Source organism: Myodes glareolus, chromosome 2, assembly GCF_982192425.1.
Source record: "Myodes glareolus chromosome 2, mMyoGla1.1, whole genome shotgun sequence".
NCBI lineage: Eukaryota > Metazoa > Chordata > Mammalia > Rodentia > Cricetidae > Myodes > Myodes glareolus.
This window is the reverse complement of record NC_142027.1, coordinates 84,255,215-84,281,581: the sequence shown is the minus strand read 5'-3', so window position 1 is coordinate 84,281,581 and position 26,367 is coordinate 84,255,215. Positions and strand designations below refer to the sequence as shown.

Genomic DNA, 26,367 nt, shown 5'->3' with positions numbered 1-26,367 from the left:
GCATTTCAGGGTAGGTAAAAACCTGATGCAAGGGAATCTCCCAGAAATTTACAAGGATATCTCCAGCTAAGACTCTTAGAAAAAGCAGACATATACCCTTAATTGGCCATTGTTTGTGACCAGACTGGTTCCTAGCTCAATAATCACTAGAGAAACCTCATCCAAAAACAGATATAAAAAGATGAAGCCCCACAGACAAACATTAGGTAGAGTTCAGCAAATCCTGCAGAAAAGGGGGAGAAAGGATTGTAGGAGCCAGAGGAGTCAAGGGCACCACAATAAAACTCACAGAATCAGCTAACCTGACCTTGTAGGAACACACAGAGACTAAACTGAAAACCAGGGAGCCTGCATAGGACTGACCTAGGAACTCTGCATGTGTGTTAGTATTGTGTAGTTTGGTCTCTCTTAACAGAGAGAGCAGGGGCTGTGTCTGATTCTTTTCCTAGCTTTTGAAACCCTGCTTCTTATTCAGTCCAACCCTGATAAATGTGGAGGAGCTTAGTCTTACTGCAACTTCATATCCTTTGTTTTATTCATACTTCTCATGGGAGACCTGCCCTTTCCTAAACAGAAACAGGGGAGGAGTGGACTGGGAAATAAAAACAGAACAGGGTTGTAGGGAAACAGACTGGGAGGAGAGGAGGGAGAAGAAACTGGCCAGGATGGAAAGCAAGCAAACAAATGTATTTATTTTTTAAAAGAGATGTTTACATTTTCAGTGTAACGTTTATTGTAGAATTTTGCAACTAAGCATCATATCAATAATACAAGAAGAGTTGTCACAATGCTTCACAGTTTCATTAAAAAACTGTTATTGATCAAATTGCAGAGGCAAGATTACTCTCAAAAGAGCTCAAAGAAACGGATGGAGACAATGGATTGAGATGGTCCCAAGAGGACCAGTGAAGATGAATTTCTCATTCTGTCACTGACTTAGTCATTTTTTTACATTTAGTATTGACACTGAGAAAGCTCGATTCATGTATGAAAGCTCATAGTGATCCATCAAGGCCATTCAATTAAACCCCATTATCACCTGGGTTTTATTCATAAAGCAAATTAAAGATTTCAATGTTCTTAAACACCACCTTCTTGAGGAATAACACAAAACTCCTTGATGGAAAGTCATGCTCCATTCATTGTTGCATCCCGTGGCACAACCTTTAGAACAATGGGTTTATCTGGTTGAAGCATTATTTTTTGGCTTAATTTCAGAGGGATCTGCAACAGTGTAAGAAAAACATGAAAAAATCAGTGAGTGAACCAACAACAATCCCCAAAAAATGCTTAAAAAAACTCAAGATGATAATTCTTTGCAGAAACCTAAAAGCTGCATTTAAGATAAAGTATTTTGACTTCCTTATTCTCCAAGATGTGTCAATTAGATAGTGAGAGCATACATCCAAACCATGCATTTGGGTAAAATGCTGATTGAGAATCTACTGTATATAGGACCTGAGATGAAGTCATGTTGATTTAAGTTATTTCTCTTCTGTGTTAATTCAGAGTAAAAAAGACAAGTTTAACATTTTAAAACCTGATTCCTAGTTATTTTGTCATATTATTTTCTAAGCCCTGAAATGCTATTTTTGGTTTGTTGATACTTGCAAGCTAACTATGAGACGATACTTTTCAAGTCTGTGGACAGTCCTCAGATACTAAAATATATGTTGCCACTACAGTTGAACCCATTCTATACAAGGCTTTAGGAGGAAAGATATTTGCTTGCTTTTCAAGAGTCTACTCTTGTGTTCCACGGATGGGGTGCATGAAGAATTCCAAGTTCTTCTGGTTTTTCCATCATGCTTTAGTCTCGTGTTATTCAGAGATGGTGGAGGAATGCCTCCAGCAGAGTTACCTTCTGATCACAGGACAAGGAAGGGGAGAAAAGTTGTCATGAATATATAGAAATATTATGTTTAAGATGACTAGAGCTTCCCAGTGCATCTTCCCATGTCAGGTGTTTCATGGGCTCTCAAAACTAGAACCTTGCTTTGTCTGTCTGAATCCCTCTACATGCTTATGGTTTAAGTAATTCATTGTGAAAATAGTAAAATAAGTGAGGTTGTGTGGAGGTAAAACTACACAACTACCTTAAGCCACAAATCACGGAATAAACATTTTCATTTTCTATTCTTCCGCAAATAAAACTAACTGACAAAGAGAAGTCATAGCCTAATACAGAAGTCCTATAAATTAGCTATATCCCTTTGCATGAATAGGAATAAGTTTTTCAGAAAAATATAAACTCTTTCTCCAAATGCTCCATCATATTTGTAATCATATTTACGATTTTAAGCAGTTTTCCATAGAGGTATATGTATATATTGTATTTTAACTGTTTTCCATAGAGGTATATAAAGCACATGTGTATAAAATATGCATACTAATGGTGTCTGTTAAAGGTTTTACTGGCTTAATGTTTTCTTGTAAGAACATTATAATTGTTAACCATACTTTAAGCCATTTACTAAAGACTTTCAATGTACATACTTTCCTCAAAAATGATTTGTAGTTTGTGGAAGAAATGGTATGAGGTGATATAAAAAAGAAATTATATTCTTCCATATAGAGAGAATAAAAAGAATCAAACTGGTGGCTTTAATGATGAAACATTAGCATAGGTGATGAAAACAGCCTGTGGAAGCCAAAAGAAGAGAATAAAATAAATGAGGAAAGAAACCCAAGAAGAATATTGATTTGGGGAATGAACAAGAACTTAAGGTAGAAGAGCAGAATAAATGTGGGAAGATACATGATTTATGGAAATATGACAACTACCTGTTTTCTGGAGAAAGAATCCCAGAGAATTGAGGCATAACAGCCAAGATACTCCATGAAGTTAGAGCTCATCATAAATAGGAACTTTGGAAAGATATATTTATTTTCATTTTGTGTTTAGGAATGTTTTGTCTGCACATATGCATGTATATCACACATGTGCAGTCTCACAGAAGTAATAGAAGCATATAAAAGCCCCTGTACCTGGAGTTGCAAATGATTGTGAACCATCATGTGGGAACTTGGAACTGAACCCAGATCATTTCTGAGAGCACCAAGTGTTTTATAAGTATCATGAGATAAGAACCATCTCATGAGCCCTAGCAATTGTGCTTTAATATAATGATTCTCAAATTGCTCTCACATGCTGAGTCAGCAATGAGCTTTTAAAGCCATACTATGGGTGAATTATTTTAGGGTTTCAGAACTGGCCAGGAATCATAGGTTTCTGTTTTTCTTTTGAGGCCAGATTTCATGTAATCTATGCTGGCTTCAAATTCACTAAGTGACCAATAATTACTTGGACTTCTGATCTTCTTGCATCCACCTTTTAAGCGCAAGAATTACAGGAAGACAAAACCACAGCTAATTCATGCAGTACTGTGCATGGGAACCAGGGCTTTGTGAATGCTAGGTAAGAACTTTGCCAACTGAGAAACATCTCAGACCCCATATATGAGCTTTAAAGTTCCTCAGCGATCCTAATGTACAGTCAGGCATTGACAAGATTGTCAGAGGAGGGCTTCTTTTAGTTCTTGTAGAAGAGAACACTACCCAATGAAGTCATGATCCCTGCACCTCTTGCTAGCACATGATACTCAAACTCCTATGGGCATGATTAGAACTTTAAACAGAATACATATAATCTTTTCATACTGACCTGTACTAACTTATCAGAGTGTTACAGGTTGACTCTTTATTGACACAGAACAAAAGACCCCTGGGTACAAATAACTCATTTGTCCGTAAAACAAATTAGCAAAACTCAAAGAAGTGGATTAATTTCCCTACATTTAACCTTCAATTGAGAACATTATTTATTGAGATTGTTTTCTCCCTCACCTGTGTTTCCTTACAAGGCAGGAAGGAGAAGTTCTGAAGGACTTTAGTGAGAGCAAGTTTCATGCTCATGAGAGCAAACCTCATGCCAATGCAGTTCCTGGGTCCATTCCCAAAGGGCATGTATACATAAGGATCGATATTGCCCTTATTCTCCTTGCAAAACCTGGAGACACACATGAATGACAAGTTAGCAAAGAATAGGTACAGAAGAGCTACATATGTGAAGTTTCTTTTAGACATCTAACCAATTAAATACATGCTGTTTGAGAAAGATTTGTTGAACTTCTGCTTCCAGGTATTTGACTCTGAGAAATGTACACTAAAGTCCTTCCCATTTTCTTTGTCCTATAAGGCTTCCCATAAGGTAGATGAAACAAATGCTGCTTGAGAGAAAATGCATCCTGTGTGCCCAATATGCATACAATAGTGGTTTTATGGGTTAGAGGTAATTAATCACTCTCTGATTGCATTGGAGTTCCAATTTATAGGGGATATTAATGCCTGATACTGTAAATTTTGTCAAAATCCAATGGCTAGGGTGGTCATAGGCTCTCGGGGAGAATGTACTACTGTTGTTTTGCTAAATGGGTTTGTCATTAAACTGTCTTCTAAATATTTGTTTATACACAAAAATTAGTGCTGCTCTCAGTTTTGGTCAGAGAAGCTTCTGCTTTCCCAAGGAGACATTTAACACAGAAACCATTAACTATTCAAAATGCTGAGGGTGAGTGATGGTGGAGTACTCAGTACTTAATGGAATGTCTAAATCATCCCCACCAAAAGCTATGGAACATCTCAGAAGAGGAAGCTGAAAAATGTAAGAGCCATGGAATAAAAAGGGTGCTGTGAAATATTATCTTCTGAGCCGGACACAACCCAGCAGCTGTGGTTGCTTACACAAGGCTAGAATATGTTGATGTATTCCTTCATGTATGTGGAATAATTTCAAGAAGTTTCATCTCAGTAAAAAGTTTTTGACAATGAATAGTTGCCGGAAGAGGGGAAAATTCTCTTCAATAGAGTAGCTACAATGGGTGATTAGTCCATACTCCAGTAATTAACTCCTAGATCTACATTTATTCAAGCAACACTAATTAAACTTATGAGTCACAAGAAAAAAGGAACTAGTAAAAGCAGGAGGAAGACTTGATGGCAACATGTAGAGATTCAACACTAGTGGCAGGGAGAAAAGGCAGGGCAATGTCAGGTGGAAATGACCAAAAATACTCTATATATGCATACAATTGTCAACGAATGAAAAAAAGATAAAAAATACATTTTTAAATCTAAACGTTCATTCAGAATAATGCTGCGTTACATGCCTGAAAAGCGCACATCAGTTAGACTGAAGGAAAATGGGCTCCTGTCTCACACTTCAGTCATTTACTACTTGAGGAAGGAGGAAAAAAAATCACTCTTTATTTAAATTGTCAAATTTTTCTTGTCTCTCTCCCCTTTTTTTTGTTTTTTTTCCCTTTCCTTGCCATTCTCCTCATAGAATAAAAATGTATACAAAGTCACATTTAAATCATCTTCCTATAAGAGATACCATAGCATACACAGTCCAACATAGCTCAGGGTGGGTTCCCATGCCTGAGATTCTGGTACCTTTCAGGGTGGAATTCCTCAGGCTCTGGCCAGTACTGTGGGTCATGGTGAAGAGCATAAACTGGTATAACTACTACAGACCCTTTGGGAATAAGCACACCATCAATTTCCACATCCTGTTTACAGACTCTCTCAATTCTAAAACCAATTGGATATAATCTGAGGATTTCATTCAACACCATGTCGAGGTACTCCATCTCTATCAATTTTTCATAGTTGGGAGGTGCCTGAGAAGAAAGAAAAAGATTTGTACTGGGATTTTGCCTTAATGTTCAATAGGTCTGCCTTGTACCTTTGAGTTCTCAGTAGCTCCAAAGCTGAACTCAGCATTTTAAATGACCTAGGTATTTACAATACATTCTGAAGGGATCTTTAATTGTTTTATTTTATGTGTGGAGGTGTTTTGATACTTATGTTTATTTGAGCCACATGAGTACTGTGCCCACAAAACTCAAAAGAGAGTGCCATATCTCTTGTAACTGTCACTACAGACAGCTGATACCTGCCATCTGGGTGCTGGAAATCAAAACTGAATCGATCCTCCAAAAGACCATCCATTGAGTCATCTACCCAGCCTCTTACAAGTTGTTAGAGTAACTAACTAACACTTAGGGCTGGGAAGAAGTCTCAATTAGTGAAATGTCTACTATACAAGCCTGAGGACCTGAGTTCAGATACACATCATTCATAAGCCAGACACAGTGGCCCACATCTTAAATCCCAGTAGGAGAGAGATACACACATACACACACACACACACACACACTCACACATGCACACATACACAGATACTCACACCATCCATTCACCTTATTTGGCAGAGCCAAATTGATCTCCTCTTGAAGTTTCTTCTGGATATCAGGGTGAGTGGCCAGTGAATGCAGAGCAAAGGCAAGTATGCTGCTGGTGGATTCATAGCCAGCAAAAATAAAGATAATTGCTTGGGCTACGATCTCCATGTCAGACAGGGCTGAAAGTAAAAAGATATTTCAGGAAAGTCAGGTTAGGGTGGACCAACACAGAAGAGATGAGAAGCAAATCAATTGAGGCTCCAGTTTCCCTATAGATAAATATGGAGAAGCCGTTCAGTCACCCTGGGACTGTTATCACTTTGATATCCATGTGACACAGCCAGAGGAAGGGATTATTGCTTTAGTTAGGATGTCCCATGGTTTATGATCTGTTCCTTATCAACATTAGATAACTTCAAGACACATTATTTATTCTGTTTTTAAGATTTTTTCTATTTTTTGTGTATTTATTGTGTAGGAGTTCTGTGTGGAGGGGTGCTCATGAAGGACAGAAGATGACTCTGATACCTTGGAGATGGAGTTTAGAAGGATATGAGCTTTCAGGGGTAGGTGCTGGGTACTTAACTCCAGTTCTCTGATAGAGCTTAAATTTTACGTGTGTGTGTGTGTGTGTGTGTGTGTGTGTGTGTGTGCATATACATGTATACAAGTGCACATGGAGAACAGAAGATGGTTTTGGAGCCCATAGAGCTTGAGTTACAAGAAGTTGTAAACGTTTTGCCATGAGTGTTATGATTCTGTTCTTGGCAAATTCTATCTACCAATTAGTGTAAGTACTTGCTACTAAATAAAAACTGGACTATAAGTCACAATAAGGGGGTATTTTCAAAATTAACATCTTTTTTACCTATCAAAAAATGAAACATAAGGGCTGAGGAGTAGGTGGAGCATCAACCTGGCATGTATGAAGCCATGTGTTCCATCTCCAAAACTATATAAACTAGGCATGGTAGCATAGACGTTAAAAAGGTAATTTTCAGGCACACCATGAATGTGAGATTAGCCTGGGCTACGTAAGACCTGGTCACAAAAGGAGAAGGAGATATAGAAGAATTTGGAGTTATCTGGACACATGAAAGGCTTTCAAGTGAAAAGACTAGAGAATATTTTAACACAAAGTGCACGATGACTTTAGCAAGCAAACTTGGGACCCTAGAAGATAATATTGCTATATATAAGTGATTATGTGCACTAGAAATAAGAAGATATGTAAGAACAGAAGATTTACTCTACATTAGCTATGGATGCACACATGTAGAATTAAACCTAGAGTTGGGATACCATTATTTTGCAACCATGACAATAATAACGGTTTTAAATTAAAATGAAAACCTAGAATAGTGGCTAGAGCGATGACTCAATGGGTAAGAGAACCTGCTACACAAGCATGAGGACCTGAGTTTGAATCCTCAGTTCCCATGTGAAAAGCCAACTGTGGTAACACATGCCTGTAACCACAAATCCATGGATCACTGGGACCTGCTGACTGACAGACTAGCTCCAGGTTTAATAAGAGACCCTGTATGAAGGCAATAAGGCAGAGAGTGATTGAGCACGACACTTGTTGACTTCCTCTGCTACCCATTCACTCACCTATTCATATGCACATGTGCACATACAATAGGCACACACATACATATGCCATCTGAAAAAATGAATTCTTTAATTTGGGTTTAAGTAAGTAAAATAATGAAGAGAACCAGTGTGTGTGTGTACAAACAAGGTTTCCTCAGATGCCACTCATTCAACATAACAAAGAAAAGTAAAGTAATCTTCCCTATAGATTAAGATAGAGTCCCTTACACCAGAAACTCCCAGAAAACATCAACACTATTTGGGTACATGTCTCCTGACTGGATGTAGACTTAGTTTTCTAGGTAGTTCTTAGTCTGTCATTCTTGGAAAGACAAAAACAACACCTTGCAGACCCAAATAACACAGAGAGACCAATGAAGACTCCCATCATGGCTACCCTTCATGTTTGGACTGAACTTGTGCCCATGTACTTCTAGACAATTCCATGTAGATAATGACCATGTCCTTCTTTCAGTAACCTGACAGAGGGATTATTAAAAAAAATCTTCCCACACATTTTCTGAATGAACTGCTCAGTCCATGAGATCTTCCTTGTCCCTAGGCCAGGGAGTCATTGGTTACCTTTATGAGACTCCTTGTCTTTGGAATTACTTTGAGTGTTCATCATCAGCTGAAGAAAATTCACTCGGTGCTGGAAGCAGAAAGAGAAGTTGCAAAAATTGAAGGTCAATGGTTGGTAAGGTCAGAGGTCAGAGGTGGACCAGGAGTGCAGAATCTTAACCTCCTTTCTGAAAATGTAGCTCCCTTAAATTCACAAGCGTGCCTAGTGTTGCTTCAGTCATCATAGAACAAAAACACCAGTGGCTAAACCAGGAAGCAATACGTGTACACTAACAACCACTCTTGCAATAAATTACAATAAGTACATTTTAAAGCAATAACTGATTCTTTGAAAATAGTATCCCCCATTTTAATCATTTTTGTGTATTCTTAGAGAATTTCATAAATTTTTTCAATAAAATATGATCATACCTACCCCACCACTTGCTCCATTCAATTCCTGTTATATCCTTGCAATGTTTCTTCCCTCAAACTTCATGACCTTTTCTTTTTAATATCCCAATGAGTCCAATTGATACTGTTTATATGTTATTTCCTGTGGGGTCACACACTGGTGCATGGGTAAGCTACTGTTGGCCACACCTACCCTCTGTGTTTATCAAATGCCTATAGTTCCTCAATTAGGCATAGGGATTAAAAAGTTTCTCTCTCTCCTATAAGGCGGATATTTTGTGGTGTTAATCTTGCACAGGTCTTATGATTTATGATTATTTTATTTCAGTCCTTATGCAGGACACATTTGTTTTCATTGTTACTGCTAAGTGTTAATTTCTGGTTTATTCTAAATCAATTTTTCAAAACTCCATCTTCTCATCCTCCAGAAAAAAAATAAGTGCTCCTTCTATCTCTGTAAATCTAGCCTTCTCTGGATAACTTTAGTGATTGATGATGGAAAATACACAGCTGACATATTCACAGTTCAACCCACTGTCAAATCCTTTTCCTCTCATGAGGCCACCACTTTTTACCTTCTGGTTAGTATCCAAGCTATTTTCTTTCATTCTCCCTACAAATTTTTTAAAAAATGCTACAGAATCCTTTGGAAACATGGAGACATTTAGCATTTCATATATTGGGATGAGAAATGGAAAGAGTCCTGAAAAAGAAAGATAAAAATGTTTTAGTGGAAATGCAAGTTTCATTTAGAGAAATCATGAAGCAATCCAAAGAATAAGTTATCAGTGTCTCAAGCAGATCATTCTCACTGTGACCTTGCTCACACTGGTTCACCATCATAATGCTCCTCCTGCACTCTGGAGTAACTGTAGGAATAAATTTAACTCTTGGTTTTAACTGTGCCCCTGAATTTTGTGTGGATCCAAAATATAGAGAGGAACCATTGACATGGTTCAACACCTAAAGAGTCCTGCAGAAAAGTCCAACAACCTGAATTTGATCCCTGCAACCCACACTGTGGAAGGAGAGAACCAACTACTGTAAGTTGTCCTCTGATCTCCACATGCCACACACCACACAAACACCAAGGTGCGCGCGCGCGCGCACACACACACACACACACACACACACACACACACGTTGTGGAATATTCACTTACACTGTGTGATGATATGTCATTATGGTTGGTTTAAAAAAGAACTAATGGCCAATAACTAACAGTCAGGACTTCTTGGGGAAAAGATAAACTGTAAGACAAAGTGATGCAGAGATACCCCGGGAAGCACTGAAGAAGTCAGACATACAGTACCGAGGATAGCTAATAAAGCCATATGACAGAACATAGATTAAAAAAAGGGTCAATTTAAGATGCAAGAGCTAGTTGGGTAAAATATAAGGTAAAGCTAACTTTTTATAATTAATACTAAGTCTCTGAGTCATTATTTGTGAGGTGTGAAGTCACAGAAAGGTTTAACACACAACCACACACACACATGCACAAATAAATAAATAAATTTGTTATTATCGAAAAAATAAGAAAGAAGAGCCAAAATCTCATTTGTTTCTCAACTGACATAATATAGTTTTGTTTAAACTAGCACCATAAAGGATCTGAGGAAAGTCAGAGGTATGTCCAATTAATCAATACACTCTTATCAAATAAAAATATGTCAAAGAACTCCAGGTAGTGATGGGAAAATTTGTTGAAATACAGTTCATGATAGAGTACATGCCTAGCATGCATGAGATTCTAGGATCTCCTCCACACAGCAAATGAATTGAAACTGTCTCAAAAAATTATGAAATGAAGATAAACCAAGATCATGCAGAGAAAAGACAGAGAGAGGTTTGCAGCCTTACAGTTTTGAATCTCAAATAATCAAACTTTGCATTATAAAATAAAATTTTAAAACTACTAACTCCAGAGCCAGAGAGATGACTCATTGTTAAAACATTTTCTATGTAAGCACAGTATCTGAATTTGGTACCCAGCACTCCTTTAAAGACAAGTTCAAAGGCCGGTGACCCAAACTCACATAGAAAGTAAAATCACACAATCGCCATCACTTCCAGAGACTAGCCTATAAGGAATGAATGCAGAGGATCCAGATTTGTTTCCCAGAACCCACTTGGCTGCTCTCAACCATGTGCAACTCTAGTTCCAGGACCTTTTACAGCCTCAGCAGGAAATTCATGGATGTGGTGAACATTCATGCAATCAAAACACAGTATATGCAAAATAAAATATATAAATCTTTTTAAAATATCAAAGCAATTCAGCAATGAAAGACAGATAATTTTTTTCTTTCTTTCTTTTTCTTTTTTTTTTTTTTGATTTTTGAGACAGGGTTTCACTGTAGCTTTTGAGCCTGTCCTGGAATTAGCCCTTATAGACCAGTCTGGCCTCAAACTCACAATTTAAACAGACATTAACACATCAACTTTGTTTCTTAACTGAATTAGGACTGGGGAAATTCAGTCCTGCTAATCAAAGCTACAGGTCCAACATTCAGCACATCCACTAAGTGGCAATGATCAAAGCCATGGGCAAGCCAAGTGTTGAGTGGGACATGGAACTCTCCTGCATTTCTAGAAGACATAAAAAATACTGCTGCTACTGTGAAAAACATAAACTCAGTTGTTTAATGTTTTAAAAATGGGACTACTTTGTGACTCAGCAACAATGATTCTGAAGGTATAATCTAAAACATAAAAACAAATATTGAAACACAATCTTGTATACAAAGAGTCATAACAGAAAAAAAATCATAGCAAATATGTAATACTTGCTTCAGTGTCTATTACAGCAGATTAGAATATTACTTGCTCATAGACACAGGAGACAGTGATGCTTGCTTCCGTTAATAGTATACTAAATGACAGAGGCCTGTCACAGAGATAGCATAGTCTAAGATCCTATTGATGTGAAATACTCAGAATATGTAAATATACAGACAGTGAATTGGTGGTTGCTCAGGTCAAGGCTGCTTGAAGGATGATGGTGCAAATATGCAACATGGTAGAACAAATTACTCTGCAGTTGACATTGATGATGGGCCATATGGACCATCAGTCAGTGCAGACCCCTGAGTGATCAAAGAGTTGAGAATAAGTGAGGGTTGAGTGACGAGTCCTACCTGAAGCATCTATATCAACACCCCCATCACTCCAGGCTAGAGGACCATCATGAGGAAGGGTAAAGAAATAAAGTAAGAGCCAGAGAGGGGTGGTGTGAAATGTTATATCCAGGACATGTCACGGCCCACTGGTTAACTGACAACCTGCATGAGATTGTACCAATTATATTGGTCAGCAATCTAGCAGGCAGTGCTGATTTAACTGAATGGGTGACTAAAACAGAGAATTGGACATAAGTTTGGAGGAAGATGTGCTGAGTTGTCCCAGGGAAGTGGGAGGTGAAAATTAGGGGAGGGTATAATCAAGATAGATTGTCTACCTGTATGATACTCTCAGAGGATACATAAAATAATTCCAAAACAAAGCTAGGAGTGATGGCTTAAATCTGTAATCCCAGCACTCAGTACACAGAGGTGGAGGAATCACTTTAAATTCAAAGTCAACCTGGTCTACATAGTAGCTTTCAGGCAGGCTATAGCAACACAATTATACCCTGTCTAAAATAAGAATGAAGTTCCAAAATAAAAGTAATGGGTTACATATCTTTGAATGCATTAAAAAATATTGGATTTTGTCATTAAGGGAGTGAAATTTATCCCAATAGAGCTGTTAGTTTTGGTAAATGTGGAAGAAAAAAACAGAAATGAAAAACATGGTTACAAACAAGAGCAGTGGTCCAAAGTCAGAAAACCCATCACACATACTTGATGACACGAATAACGGGTCGAAAAAACTTATTTTTATGAGTTTCCTGGCCTTTGCCACAAAAGGGTCCTTTGGGTTGTTGAGAGAATCGATGTTCACACCAAATGCTGTGCTTGTGATCACATCCATGCTGTAGGCTCCAAACACTCTGAGGAGAGAGAGACATGGAATTTAACACATGAGCAAGAAGTCTGAAATATTCAGATTCTTGGCCAACACAGGCTAAGCCACCTCACCTCAGTATTGATCAAGCACCTTCCCCTCCTACCCACCCTATATCCTTGTGAGCTGAGCACTCTCATGTTTCTTTCTCAACTGTACATTTGTCATCCAGTGTCTAAAAGGGATAAATGAGCAGCTGAACATGTGAGACACACAGAAGGATGACCCTCTGTCCCTGCTGCCCTTCCTCTCCTTGAACCACAGTGGATGTACCACTACTCACTCTTTCATGTTGAGAGGCTTGCCTTTCTCTCCCTCTCTTCTCAAGTATTTTACCAATATATCTCCATACTGTTCAATGATGGGGAACATCTAAGTACAAAACACAAAGGCATCCATGATTGTTAGGTGTGGAAACTCAAGTCACACAAACATTTCAGCTAGAAGTCATTTAAGTCACCTCTTTGAGTTTTCCACTGGTGAAGGTGGGAGATAGCAAGGCTCGAAGTCTCTTCCACTCCTCATCCTTAGATATGGAGATGGATTTACTCATTATCCCCACTGGGCCCAAATCCTAGAGTCCAAAAAATACAAATATTTATCTCTGTAAGTCCAGAACTTCTCATGGTTACAGGAGTGCTAAGTGGATATTGGTGTATAACAATTACTTATTGACTGTTTACTATGGATCAAGCCTTATACCAGATGCAAAGATAGTCAGAATTTCCTACAACCTTTAAGAAATCAGGTGCTCACTGGTCTGCCTGTTGAGATTTTAAATCTTTTCATTCCAGGATCCTTCTAAATGTAGATGTCTCTTTGGTTGGAAAATTAGTTCCAGGGTTGAGGTAGAAGATGGGTACAAAAATTTTAGTGGATTCTTCAGAGCTATGTAGATGGAAAATGGGCAGATAGAAAGTTATCTTTCATCAAACAAGTTCTCCCAGCTCTGTATTCACAACATAAGCAACAAGAAAAGGGATTTCTTGATAGGGTATGTGCGTGTGTTTGTGCTTGTGTGTATCTGTGTATGTCTGTGTGTTTGTGTGTGTATAGACTAGAGTACCAGTCTGCATGCTCATTTAGATACCAGAGGTCTGGAATCTTCCTCTACGACTCTCCACCTCCTTGTTTGAGACAGGGTCCCTTAGTAAATCTAGAAGGTTCTGGTTTGGCTAGTGTAGCTTTCCAGCAAGTCCCTAGGACCTATCTATTTCCAAACAGAGCTCTGAAGTAACACATGCCTGTTGCTATGCCCAGTTTTTAAGTGATGCTGGGATCCAAATTCTGGTCCTTTATCCACTGAGCATCTCCTTAGCGTGAGAAACTCAAAGGATTTGGAATTTGAGTTTTAAAGATGCACATTACTATTTTTACATGTCTGTCTGTATGTGATGTGAATGTATGCATATGTGTGTGCAGTGTATTCAGAGACCAAGGAGAGTTGGAACTTTTGAAGTAGGAGTTACAAATACTTGTTAATCACTAGATGTGGATGTAGGCAACAAACCCCCCAACCTCTTTCAGAGCTGTCAGTTTCTCGGTCATCTCCCTAGACCCTGGTTTGTTTGGTTTGGGGTTGTTTGTTTATTTAAAAGTAGTGCTGAAGATGTCTCTTTCCATACTTCATTGTGCACTGATAAGAGGGAAAATATAATTTCCCTGGTGGGAATTTCCTTCTATTCTGGTGTGGGATTCCCCGCTGAATGATGTGAATACCATTGGCTGATAAAGCAGGTGTCTTAGGCCTGAGCAAGGCAGAACTTAAGTAGGTGGGGAAAACTAAACTGAATGCTAGGAGGAAGAAGGCAGAGTTAATGAAAAGCCATGGAGTTGCCACTGGAGACAGACATGCTGGAACATTGCTGGTAGGACACGAGCCTTATGGTAAAACATCAAATAATGGAAATGGGTTAAATTAAGATGCAAAAGCTAGTCAATAAGAAGTTAGAGCTAATAGGCCAAGTAGTGATTTAATTAATACATTTTCTGTGTGGTTATTTTGGAGTCTGGGCAGCAGAGAAACAAACAAACAGCCCCCTTAATAAATCTTCCACAACACTTATATTTTATACAATGTGGAGTCTCCCAACTGCTCTTATATTAAAGCACTCAGCACAACAGGAAGCAATGGAAGTTGTTGACTGAGGGTTTTCTCCTGCCTGGTTCCCGCAATTGTTAAGTCCCAAAGAAATCACACAGAGGTCTACATTAGTTATAAACTGATTGGCTTAGTGTCTCAGGCTTCTTATTAACTCTTACAATTTACATTAGCCCATTAGTTTTATCTGTGTTAGTCACATGGCTCAGTACCTTTTTCAGTGAGGTAGTCATATCTTGCTTCTTCTATGGCTGGGCCAGCCTTGCATCCTCTAGAACTTTCTTCTTCCCAGATTTCTCCTATTCTCATTGACTCGATACTACTTCCTGTCTGGTTGTCCCACCTATACTTCCTACCTGGCTACTGGCAAATCTGTTTATAACTAATGTAGACCTCTGTGCAATTTCTTTGTGACTTAACAATTGTGGAAACCGGGTAAGTAATAACCTCAGTCAACAGAAGGAAGTGACTTCCCTTGATGAAGGGTAGCTGCAAACTAGTCCTTCATTTAACTTCACCAGATCAAAGGCTGAAAGAGGGGCAGAGAGATGACTCATTAGATAAATGTGCTTGCAGCTAAGTCCAACAACCTGAGTTCAATACCCAGGAACTATGGCATTTAGAGAACCAATAGGTTTCTCCTGATAGAACAGTGGGGTAGCCATGATTATAAAAAATAGAAAGAATATTGAGCTCAGAATCATATCTCACACAAAATTAACATTAGATAAAACAAAGATTTGAGAGATAATCTCAAAGGGGTATAATTTGCACACAAGCAAATACACACAGACAGACCAGGTGAATAATGATCAGACTGCACACTGACTGCATAATTCACTGGGAATGGAAGTAGATACAAATGGAGAGAAGAAGGCAGGCCCTATGTGGTATCTAATGGACTAGCATGAGAGAATGGCAGGTCAAGGAGCTGCTTTCTATTCTGAGTGTTTGTCACCACATAAATCTATACCAGTGATAAACTGTACTTTACCACACAGACATAAGAATGGACCCGTGAAACAGGAAATGTAAACACAATCTAGATGACAACAGTGTTCATCTACAACTGGATCAAAAGAATATAGTATATTTATACTTCCTCAAGTCATCAGTATTAGTAAAATGAATTCCTAGATCCTGCTTGTATATTATTATGAAAGCCACTGTAAATACATATTATGCACATTTTTCAGTTCATTTTTTTTAAAAAAAAATGGAATATACATCGAGACTCTGGAAATTGTATTTTATTGTATTTTTTTAATTTTTTGACTGTGAAGAAACTAAGTAGAGAGAGACATTTCATTATATGGACTGCTAAATTAAACCAACATAAAGTTATCTTGACTTTAGAAAAAAAAAAAAAAAGAAGTAGCCAGGTCATGGTGCTGTACAACTTTGTACCTGGACTCAGGTGGCAGAGGAAGTAGATCTCTGTAAATTTGAGGCCAGCCTAGTCTACAAAGTGAATTTCAGGGCAGCCAAGGCTGCATGAAGAATCCTGTCTTGAAAAAGAAAAAGAAAAAAAAGGAACCAAATACCCAGTTTTGTTAGACAAGGCTGGTACATTCCATTAAACCCAGCACTTGGAAAACAGAGGCCTGTAGAGACAGGCAGATTGCTAAGTTGGGGCAAACTTTGTCTTCAGAGTGGGTTTCAGGAGAGTTGGGGCTACACTCTCTCTAAAATATTCAATAAGTAAAATGTGAAGGTTTGCATTATTAAAGCAAGAGGCTTGGAAGATGGCTCAATGGTTAAGGGTCTTTGCTGTTCTTCTGTGAGAGCCAGGTTCAGTTCCCAGCACCCCTGTCAGGCCACTCACAACTGGTTGAAATGCCAGATCCAGGGAATCTCACACCCTTTTCTGGCCACCCCAGGAACCTACACACATGTGGCATTCAGCCATATAGACAAATCAAATAATATAACAAAATGAATCTTTCCCTTTTTTAAAGTTAAAAACAGAGGTTACTTACTTGTCGGTTTGTGAAGACAGAATAGGATTCCTTCACAAGTACATTCTTTATCATGCCTGGGTCTGTGATAGTAAACAGGGGTATTGGACCATCAAACAACCTGTGTGGGAGAGAGACAGAATAGGATTCATTCTCAAGTACTTTCTTGATCATGCCTGGGTCTGTGATAGCAAACAGAGGTGTTGGACCATCAAAAAACCTGTGTGGTAAAAACATCTGATCAAACTGTAGTGATATTTTATTTCTGTTTTCTAAATAAAGCTTGTCTGAATACCAGAAAATAAACTAAGACACTAAAGGGAAGGCAGGGATGCCATATACCTTTAATCCCAGAATTTGAGAGACAGAGGCAGATGGATCTCTGTGAGTTCAAGGCCACCCTGGACTACACAAGATCACTGCAGAAACAGATCCATACAGTGGTGACCACACCTTTAATCCCAGTACTAATATCCCAGAAGGATATAAATTAGGATGAGACAGGTACTTGCTCTCTTTTATTCTGAAAGTTTCTTAGAATTAAGAGCTCTCTGGTGGCTTGGCTGTTTTGATTTTCTGGTCTGCATATTAAACCCTAACTATCCATCTCTGTTTCCTGCTACATTTGGTGCCCAATATTTGGGGTAAAAATTCACAAAGAATTATTTGCCTGAGGCTTTTTAATGCTGTGAGACTGTGCTCTTGTATGCTGCAAGGATTTGTTACTTGTATTGGTTTAATAAAATGCTGATTGCCCTGTAGTCAGATTGGAAGTATTGGCAGGATAACCAGACTAGGAGAATTCTGGGAAGAGGTAAGACAGAAAGTCAGTCATAAGCAAGACACAGAGGAAGCAAGATGAGAATGCCTTGCTGAGAAAAGGTACCAAGACAGGTGGCTAAACATAGACAAGAATTATGGGTTAATTTAAGTTTTAAGAGCTAGTTAATGAAAAGCTTGAGCTAATAGTCCAAACAGTTCATAGTTATATAAGCCTCTGTTCGTTTCTTTGGGACTAAATGTCTGTGGGAGCAAATGGGACAGAAAGTTCTGTTTGCATTAACCCAAGCCAGGTTCTGAGTGGAACCCCAAATTCAGACTTTGATTCTCATTTTATATGACCTTCACTCTGGTTATACAACATATTCTCTCAGGAGGTCACAGTCTAATTTAAGGAGCCTGTGGATGAATACAGTGGAGTCTTTGTAAAGTCATTCAAGACACAATGAGTCACTTAAAGACAAACAGTTCCAGAAGACATCATCATTAGAAATTACAGGTGGAAATTTTAAGTCTACATGTGAATATGTGAAAGTTGCCTATACCATTTTACATAATTTTATATATTTCAAATACTGCAATGGGCTGGAGAGATGGAATCACAATTAAGAGTACATTTTGATCTTGCACAGGACCTCACTTTTGGTTGCTAGCTAGCACCCATGTTGGTTGGCTTACAACCATCTGAAACTACAGCTCCAGACTAATCCAATGCCACTGACATTCATCATCATCAATACTCATGTGCAGACATACACTTACATACATGCACATATATAATAAAAGTAATATAAATATATATTTAACAATAAAATATTAAACAAAAATTTATAATTAAATGCTTAAAATAAAATGTTAAAGTAAAAATTCAATATTTTAAAGTTAAAATAAATCCTCAAAACATTAAAATTTTAAATGAAAAAATTATGTTAATTAACCCAGATCCTGAAAGATGAGCATGGTATATGCTCACTCATAGTGGATACTAGCTGTAAAGCAAAAGATAATGAGCCCATGTAGTCCAAGAGCCCAGAAAACCTTAGTAATGAGGAGAACCCCAAGAGAAACATATATAGATCACCCTGGAAAGGGCAAATAGACAAGATCTCCTGAAAAACTTGAAAGCATGGGGTGGGGAGAGGTGGGAAGGTGGAAGGGGAAGAGGAGAGGAGTAAGATAGTGGGAGGAGACCTTGAGAGAATGGGAGAGTCAAGTTGGGGGAAGGACAGAGACAGAGAGCAAGGAATAAGATATCTTGATTGAGGGAGCCATTATGGGAATAACAAAGAACCTGGCACCTGTGAAATTCCCAGAATTCCACAAGGATGACTCCAGCTAAGATCCTAAGCATTTTGGAGAGGGTGCCTGAACTAGCCTTGCCCTGTAATCAGATTGATGAATATCTTAAATGTTACCATAGAACCTTCATCCTGCAACTGATGGAAGCAGAGGCAGAGAGCCACAGCAGAGCTTTGATTTGAGCTTCCAAAGTCCAGACAAATACTGGGAGGAGTGAGAATATGAGCAAAGAGGTCAAGACTATGATGGGCACACTCACTGAAACAGCTTACCTGAGCTAATAGGAGCTCACCAACTCCAGTTGGAAAGGGAAGAAACCAGCATAGGATCAAACTACGTCCCCATAATGTGGGTGACAGTTGTATGGCTAGGGCAGACTGAGGGACCATTTGTAGTGACACCAGGATTCATCCTTACTGCTTGTACTGGATTTTTGGAACCCATGCTCGTTGGGGGGATATCTTGCTCAGCCTAAATATAGTATGGAGGGCCTTGGTATTTCCTCAAAGCAATGGAGCGGATGGTGAGTAGGTGGGGAGAAGGTGGTGAGAAGGTGGGAGGAGGGGAGGGAGTGAGAACTAGGATTGGTATATAAAATATGAAAGATAGCTTTTTAAAAAATAAAATTAAAAAAATAGTCGAATATTTCAGTATCTGTGTTTAGGATGTAGCTCGTTGTTACAAGGGCTGCGTAGAGTACCCCAGGCCCTGGCTTTGATACTGAACTAAAACACAGATGAAAATACAAAATTTACATGAGGCTCCTATACCAATGTCTCCAAGACTTTGATAACATAGAAGCAATGCTAGAAAGAACATTAGAGCCAGGAGGTAGAGAGGAAAACTGCAATGCTGTCTTTCATGTTCTAGAATTCCCTGCAGCTAGGACTACCTGGGCACCACTGTGGGTGATTTGACAGTCAAAAGTAGGAAGCTCAAGGTCCTGAACCTGTCTGAGGACTTGCACACAGCTAGCTCCCGGAATGGAAAAGCAAAATGGCTCAATCAACACCAGTCCAATCCCTGGGATCTACAGGGTGGCATGAGAGAACTGACTGCCACAAGTTGTCCTCTGACCTTAACATGTGCTCCATGGAAGGCATAAGCACATATAATAAAAAAATGAAAGAGAAAATAATTTCTGGGGAAGGGCAAGAAGTCTATGTCAGTGGTGAACATTGCTAAGTTGTACACACTTCTGTAAATACCCTCTTGCTCACTCATGGTTCTGTAAGTCAGTCCAGTTAAATTTATTGTTATACATACAGCCACATAAAACTAATGAGGATTGTTAAAAATATTTCATATTAAATGTTACTTGGTTCAGGTAGGACACACTCCTTTAATCTAGACACTTGAAAGGCAGAAGGTGATAGATCTCTGAGTTCAAGATAAACCTGGTCTACATAATGAATGCCAGGACAGCAGGGCTACATAGAGCGATCAAGTTTCTTAAAAAGCAATTAATGAATAAATAAAATTAAAAGATATTAGGTCAGTGAAAAGCTAAAAAAAACACTATCAAATGTTGACAAACAAGAATACTGCAAGGAGACATTCACACAGGGCCATTACACAGACAACAAAACCTTATGTTGACTCTGAGTGACTTGGTCTTTATGGGCTATGCATCTCAGAAGACCCCTCTGTTAAGGATGGATGAGAAGTGATGAAGAGGCAGGAAGAGTCAGAGTCTCCTCCCACTTGTTTCTGTCTCATAGCACAATGATGACACCTACTCCAATGATCTAACCAAACTCCAGCATCAGTGATAGTGAACAATTCCTGCCTCTGCTTCAGACACTTTACAGAACCATTAAGGACATAGATTCAAGGAAAAACACTTGATTTTTAAATACATTGCATCTCCAAAGTCAGCTCAAGAAGACAGGACAAAGTGAAATACACTTCTAACAAAAGTCTTGGCCCAAGGTAGTGATAGCACACACCTTTATTTAATTCCAGATCTCAGGAGGCAGAGGCAGGTGGATCTCTGTGAGTTCAAGGCCTTCCTGGTCTAGTAAAGCTAGTTTCAGAATAGCTAGATCTGTTAAACACAGAAACCCTGTCTCTGAAAAACAAAATCTTGACAGGGGCTAATAGATAGCTCAGCAGAAGATAGCACTTGTACCATGCCTGGTAACCTGAGTTCAATACCCTGGAAGTAGAGCACAAGTTTCCTCTGACCTACATATATGCACAATGATACATGACCCCCAAGAAGAAAAATAAAATATAAACCATAATAACAAAATATCTACATTGCAAAGGATTTTTAAATGCTAAACATATATCTTTTCCCAAGGGTTTAGCTATGTGCTTCTTTCCCTGATGTCAATGGATATGCTAAAGTCAACATTGAGTAAGGAGTAAGCACTTCTAAAGGGAAATGAGTGAATGTGGCAAAGAGATGATATCACACCCTTGTGTAAACCAGGCTGGTCTCAAACTCATGATCTACCTGACTCTGACTCCTTCAGCAAATCCTCCCAGCATGCTCCACCACAACTGGTGGTATCACACATTTATCAGAACAGATTAAAGGACTTAAAACAGTGTATTTCATGTAATAAAAAGTTTTAGAAAAAAAATAAGATGCCTGTGCTGGATAAAACACAAGGCCTTGCTGGCCATGTTGGCCCATGACTTTAATCCCAGCCAGCACTCAGAAGCAAATGCAGGTAGATATCTGTGACACTGAGACCATTCTGGTCTATAAAGTGACTTCCAGGACAGCCAGAACTGTCACAGAAAAACCCTGCCTCCAAAATTTAGTAAATAAAATAATAAAAAAAACCCACACAGGATATCCAGAGTTCATGGAACCTCAAAGCCTGTCCCAAAGTCACAGTTTTCAATGGTCTCAAAATTATTAGACCTGTAATCCATGGCACTTAAAGACACACGTTGTCACCATTACAACAGAAAAGTGCAATACTACAGTTCTGGACTGGATTTTTCCTTGAGAAAGTAGAGTACATCCTTTTAAAAAGAGTCAACTCACAGAAATTTCCAGAAATACTCACCCCCATATTTTTCCGAACTTTTTATGGCACTCAACATCAAATTTCCATACACCCTGTAAAGAGAAATAACATGTAATCCACTATTGTCCTGTATGCACTAACACTTCTGTTGCCAGAAAACCAAGCCCTCAAATCCTGTGAAACAAGGTTTATCATTTCGGACAGAGAAAAGTTTTTCAATTAGATGCAGTGGCACCAGCAAGATGGCTCAGTGGGAAAAGGCAGAGTGAGAGGGCAGGACACTTAACCCCTTCCTGTGGCCTCTGCATGCACAGTCATAGACGTACACATGTGCACAGCAGCAGATACATACCACACACACCTAATGATGATAATGATTATGAAAATAATAATAATAATAATAATAAATCCTTTTAAAGAATGTGGTAGTTTAGCATAGAAAATTTAGGAAGAAAAAGCTGAGCAGACGGCAGAGCAAGCATTGCTAGTAGCTCTCCGGATGTGAGCTTGAGAAGGTCTGCTGTGGATTGACCATGCGTCGGGTATCAAATCAGGCTTGTTACAAATGATCCAACAAGACTTAAATGTGGCAAAATGACATGCTTATTACTAAAGTTTCTATTTTGTTAAACAATCCTTTTCTCAGTGGTTTTGCCTTTAATACTTTTAAATGCAAATACAAAGTACATTGTGTAGTGGGTGCATGAGGTGACTGACAGCCATCATCTTGTCTCAGGTTTTCACACTGGCTGCTCATATTCGTGCACATGCTGCTTCCTTTACAGAAAGAGAAGCAACTGTAGGTACATTTTAGTGCCTGTCGTGTCTAAAGTCATGGGTCTTATTTTAAGCACCACACAAGCAAAACATGATAGAAAATCTGTCAGTGGGGCTGGAGATGTGACTCATAAGTTAAGAACATTTGTTGATCTTCCTGATGGTCCAAGTACTGAACCCATAACCCATATCCAACAACTCATAACCATCTGTAACTCTGGCTCCTGTGAATCAAGTGTCCTATTTTGGCCTCTGTACATACTTCACTTATGTACATAAACTCACAGATACACATATATACAAATAAAACATTTCTGAAAGAAATAATCACTAGTCTGTCCACAAGTTCCTATAGGTAGAGACAAAGCCAAAGTGCTAATTCTCAAGAAATTCCAACATGCCATGAAGATTTTACTATGGTGAGGTTAGATCTATAGATACACCTTCAAGGTATAATGATTATGCAAAGAGCTCAAGTAAATGAAAAGTCCCCTAAATATGTATATGTAGGTCTGTGATAACCTGATGCTTCAGAAATATTCAGCAAAAAGAGAAAATGGAGCTCATGAACTAGATACAAAAAAAGAAGAATTTTAATCTAGTGAATACAGGTTGATGTCCTAGAAGCTGGAAACTTCCTCAAAATTTTTTTCAAATAAGTTCAGAAGTGCCTTCCTGGAATCTCCACTGGGTAAGAAACAAGCTTCCTTTTGCTCACAAAACCTGAGCATCATGTCCTGAATATCAAGATTAAATGGGCTAGAGATCTGTGTATTTTATCTAATGTAAACTTGAGGCTCAATAAACTTACAGGAGGGCCAGTGAGATGGCTCCAAATGAAAACGTGTTTGCCACTAACGCTGCCAACTTGAGTTTCATCCCTAGAAATCATATGGTGGAAAGAGAAAACTGACTCTCACAAATTGTCCTTTGACCTATAAATGCATGATGTGACACATACACACGCTCCCCACAATTAATAAATGTGGGTGAAATTTGACAATGGGAGCTGTGGATATGGTTCAGTGAAAACAGCACACCAAAAAAACAGAGTTTGGATCCTCAGAATCTGTCTAAATGCCAGTAAGGTGTTAAAGCACTCCTGATGTGGGATTTCCCTCAGTATGCTGTAATTACCATTAATGAATAAAGAAACTGCCTTGCTCTACTGATAGGGCAGAACTTAGGTAGGTGGGGAAAACTAAATATAATGCTGGGAGGGAGAAGGGCAGAGTTAGAGAGATGCCTTGGAGCCACTGGAGATAGACATGTTGAAACTTTGCTGGTCACCATGACCTCATGGTGATTCACAGATGAATAGAAATTGGTTAAGTTAATATAAGAGTTAGCCAATAATAAGCTAGAACTGATGGGCCATGCAGTGATTTAATAAATACAGTTTCTGTGTGATTATTTTGGATCTAAGCTAGCCAGGAAACTGGAAACTAACTAGGGGTCTTCTCCTATACACTCCAGTATCCCCACTTGCAGGAAGCAGAGACAAGGGATCCCTGGAATAAACTGATGAACTGAACTAGTCAATTCAGAGAGAGCTAAGTTCAAGTAAGAGACCCTAACTCAAAGTAGAAAAGAAGATCAAAAAAGAAGACACCCAATACTAACCCCTGGCTTCTACATGCAGATGCATATTCATATATATGCACCTGCATGAACATGAGCACTCATGCACATACAAATACATAAATACACACTTCAAAGCAAATACACACACATGCATAAACACACACAAATATTTTATAGTTTTAAGTTGGCAATAGATCCCTGAGGAATCACTGGGACATTCTATAGCCTCATGAAAACACACAGAATGAAGACCTAGAATCTCAGGGTTTACTTCCAAGGAGCATTTAATAGAACTAAAGTATTATTGACTATCAGGAATCAACACTTACCTTGTAGTAATTCAGCAGAGTCCCTAAAATTGGCAGAGGTTTGGGTCCAGGAATTCCCTGTTTCTTAAAAATGTTATGTTTTTGGGTCCCAAATCTATAAAAGGAAACAGAAAGACTTGCCACCATACATACAGAAGTGAGGAGAAAACTATGACCAAAACCAAAACATGAAGCAAACCAACAACTTAGCTGCCTCTCCAGTTCCTAGAGAGCCTAGGAAAAGGGTGAAGGGTCCAGTGTGCACTGCAGCACATGGCTTGTGTCTGTTTCTACTGTGTTCTGGTGGATATAAGAAGAATATGAAAGTTAATCAGTGGTGTCGGTGGTCCTTGTGTCTATGTGTTGCTTTTATTGGTTAATGAATAAAGAAACTGCTTTGGCCTGGCAGGATAGAACTTAGGTAGGCGGGAAAGACTGGGCTGAATGCTGGGAGAAAGAAGGGCAGAGTCAGGAGAAGCCATGGAGCCTCTGGAGACAGACACTGGTAATTTTAGCCAGTAAACCACCGTTTTGTGGTGATATACAGATTACTAGAAATGAGTTAAAGTAAGATGTAAGAATTAGCCAATAAGAAGTTAGAGATAATGAGCCAAGCAGTATTTTAATTAATACAGTTTCTGTGCGATTATTTTGGGTTAGTGCTGTCAGCAACCAACAAAGGACTCCTTGCAATAAATCAGATCATCCCAAGAAAAACTCTTATTACTAAACCTCCAGACTTCAGCAAGAGAGAGTTGACAATGTGTAAGGGTGTCTCTAGAAGATCTTTATAATGTCAATATTAACTTTAAGAGTTAGTACCACTAGAAATATAGCTCAGTAGTAGAGTGCTTGCCTAGGACATATAGGCTCTCATCGATTCTCATTCCACTGAATTAAAAATGCATGGTGAACTCAGTTATCACTTCATTTCTGTCCTTCAAGGAGCCTGCGCTATAAAGGCACTGGATACCAATGTTGATAATCTGAGCTTTACCTGCTGGACCCACACAATAGGAGAAAACTGACTTCCCAAAGTTGTCTTCTGACCCCCCTCCACATAAACACACAGCTACACATAAACACACAGACACAGACACAGACACACAGACACACAGACACACACACAGACACACACACACACACACACACACACACACACACTGTCTCACATGCTACTCCTAGCCCCAATAAGAACATGTAAATTCAATGTGTTTTTATAAGAGTTATTTTCAAGTTCTATTATCAATTTTTAATATTGTGTACTGCAGAGGGCATGTGAACCCTGGAACTGTAGTTGCAGGTGATTGTGAGCCACATATGGAATGCAGGATACAAAAATAGGTCCTCTAGAAGAGCAGACTGTGTTCTTAAACACTGAGCCATCTCTCCTAGCCCTGATTCCTATGTCAGTTGTGACCTTCTAGTCAATACCAGAATACATGTCTGAATATAACACCATACCAAAGACACAGTGGGAGAGGGAGTTTGCTGGTTACTCACAGGTATAGGAGCATCAAGCTTATTGTCAAGAGCACCCAGGTTTCCAGTGAGAGGGCTGAAGTCAGGTCCATCATTGCTTGTTTCTCAGCAATGTACCCCTCTGTGTTCTGCCTCCAGTTGTGTGTGCTACCCTCTCCAGGGCTTGCCTTCTGCTCACTTGTGCTGAAGTACTCCCAGCCTATGGTATTTATAATCAGGAATGATAGGTAGGGCCAGGGCTCCAGCCAGTAGATGGCTCATTTCTGA

The 26,367-nt window shown here is 38.9% G+C and overlaps 1 protein-coding gene across 1 annotated transcript; it reads right to left on the bottom strand.

The window, feature by feature from the left end:
• Nucleotides 1–668: 668 nt before the first annotated feature.
• Nucleotides 669–26,367, bottom strand: LOC125399859 (cytochrome P450 3A31-like). Its single transcript, XM_048433470.3, has 13 exons — nucleotides 26,122–26,367; nucleotides 24,640–24,733; nucleotides 21,989–22,041; nucleotides 16,905–17,004; nucleotides 13,285–13,398; nucleotides 13,108–13,196; nucleotides 12,662–12,810; nucleotides 9,392–9,519; nucleotides 8,424–8,493; nucleotides 6,264–6,424; nucleotides 5,455–5,681; nucleotides 3,847–4,009; nucleotides 669–1,224 (listed from the first exon to the last, which is right to left on the bottom strand). Exons 1-13 carry the CDS (start codon nucleotides 26,193–26,195, stop codon nucleotides 1,129–1,131), a joined length of 1,518 nt encoding a protein of 505 aa, XP_048289427.2. The 5' UTR covers nucleotides 26,196–26,367; the 3' UTR covers nucleotides 669–1,128.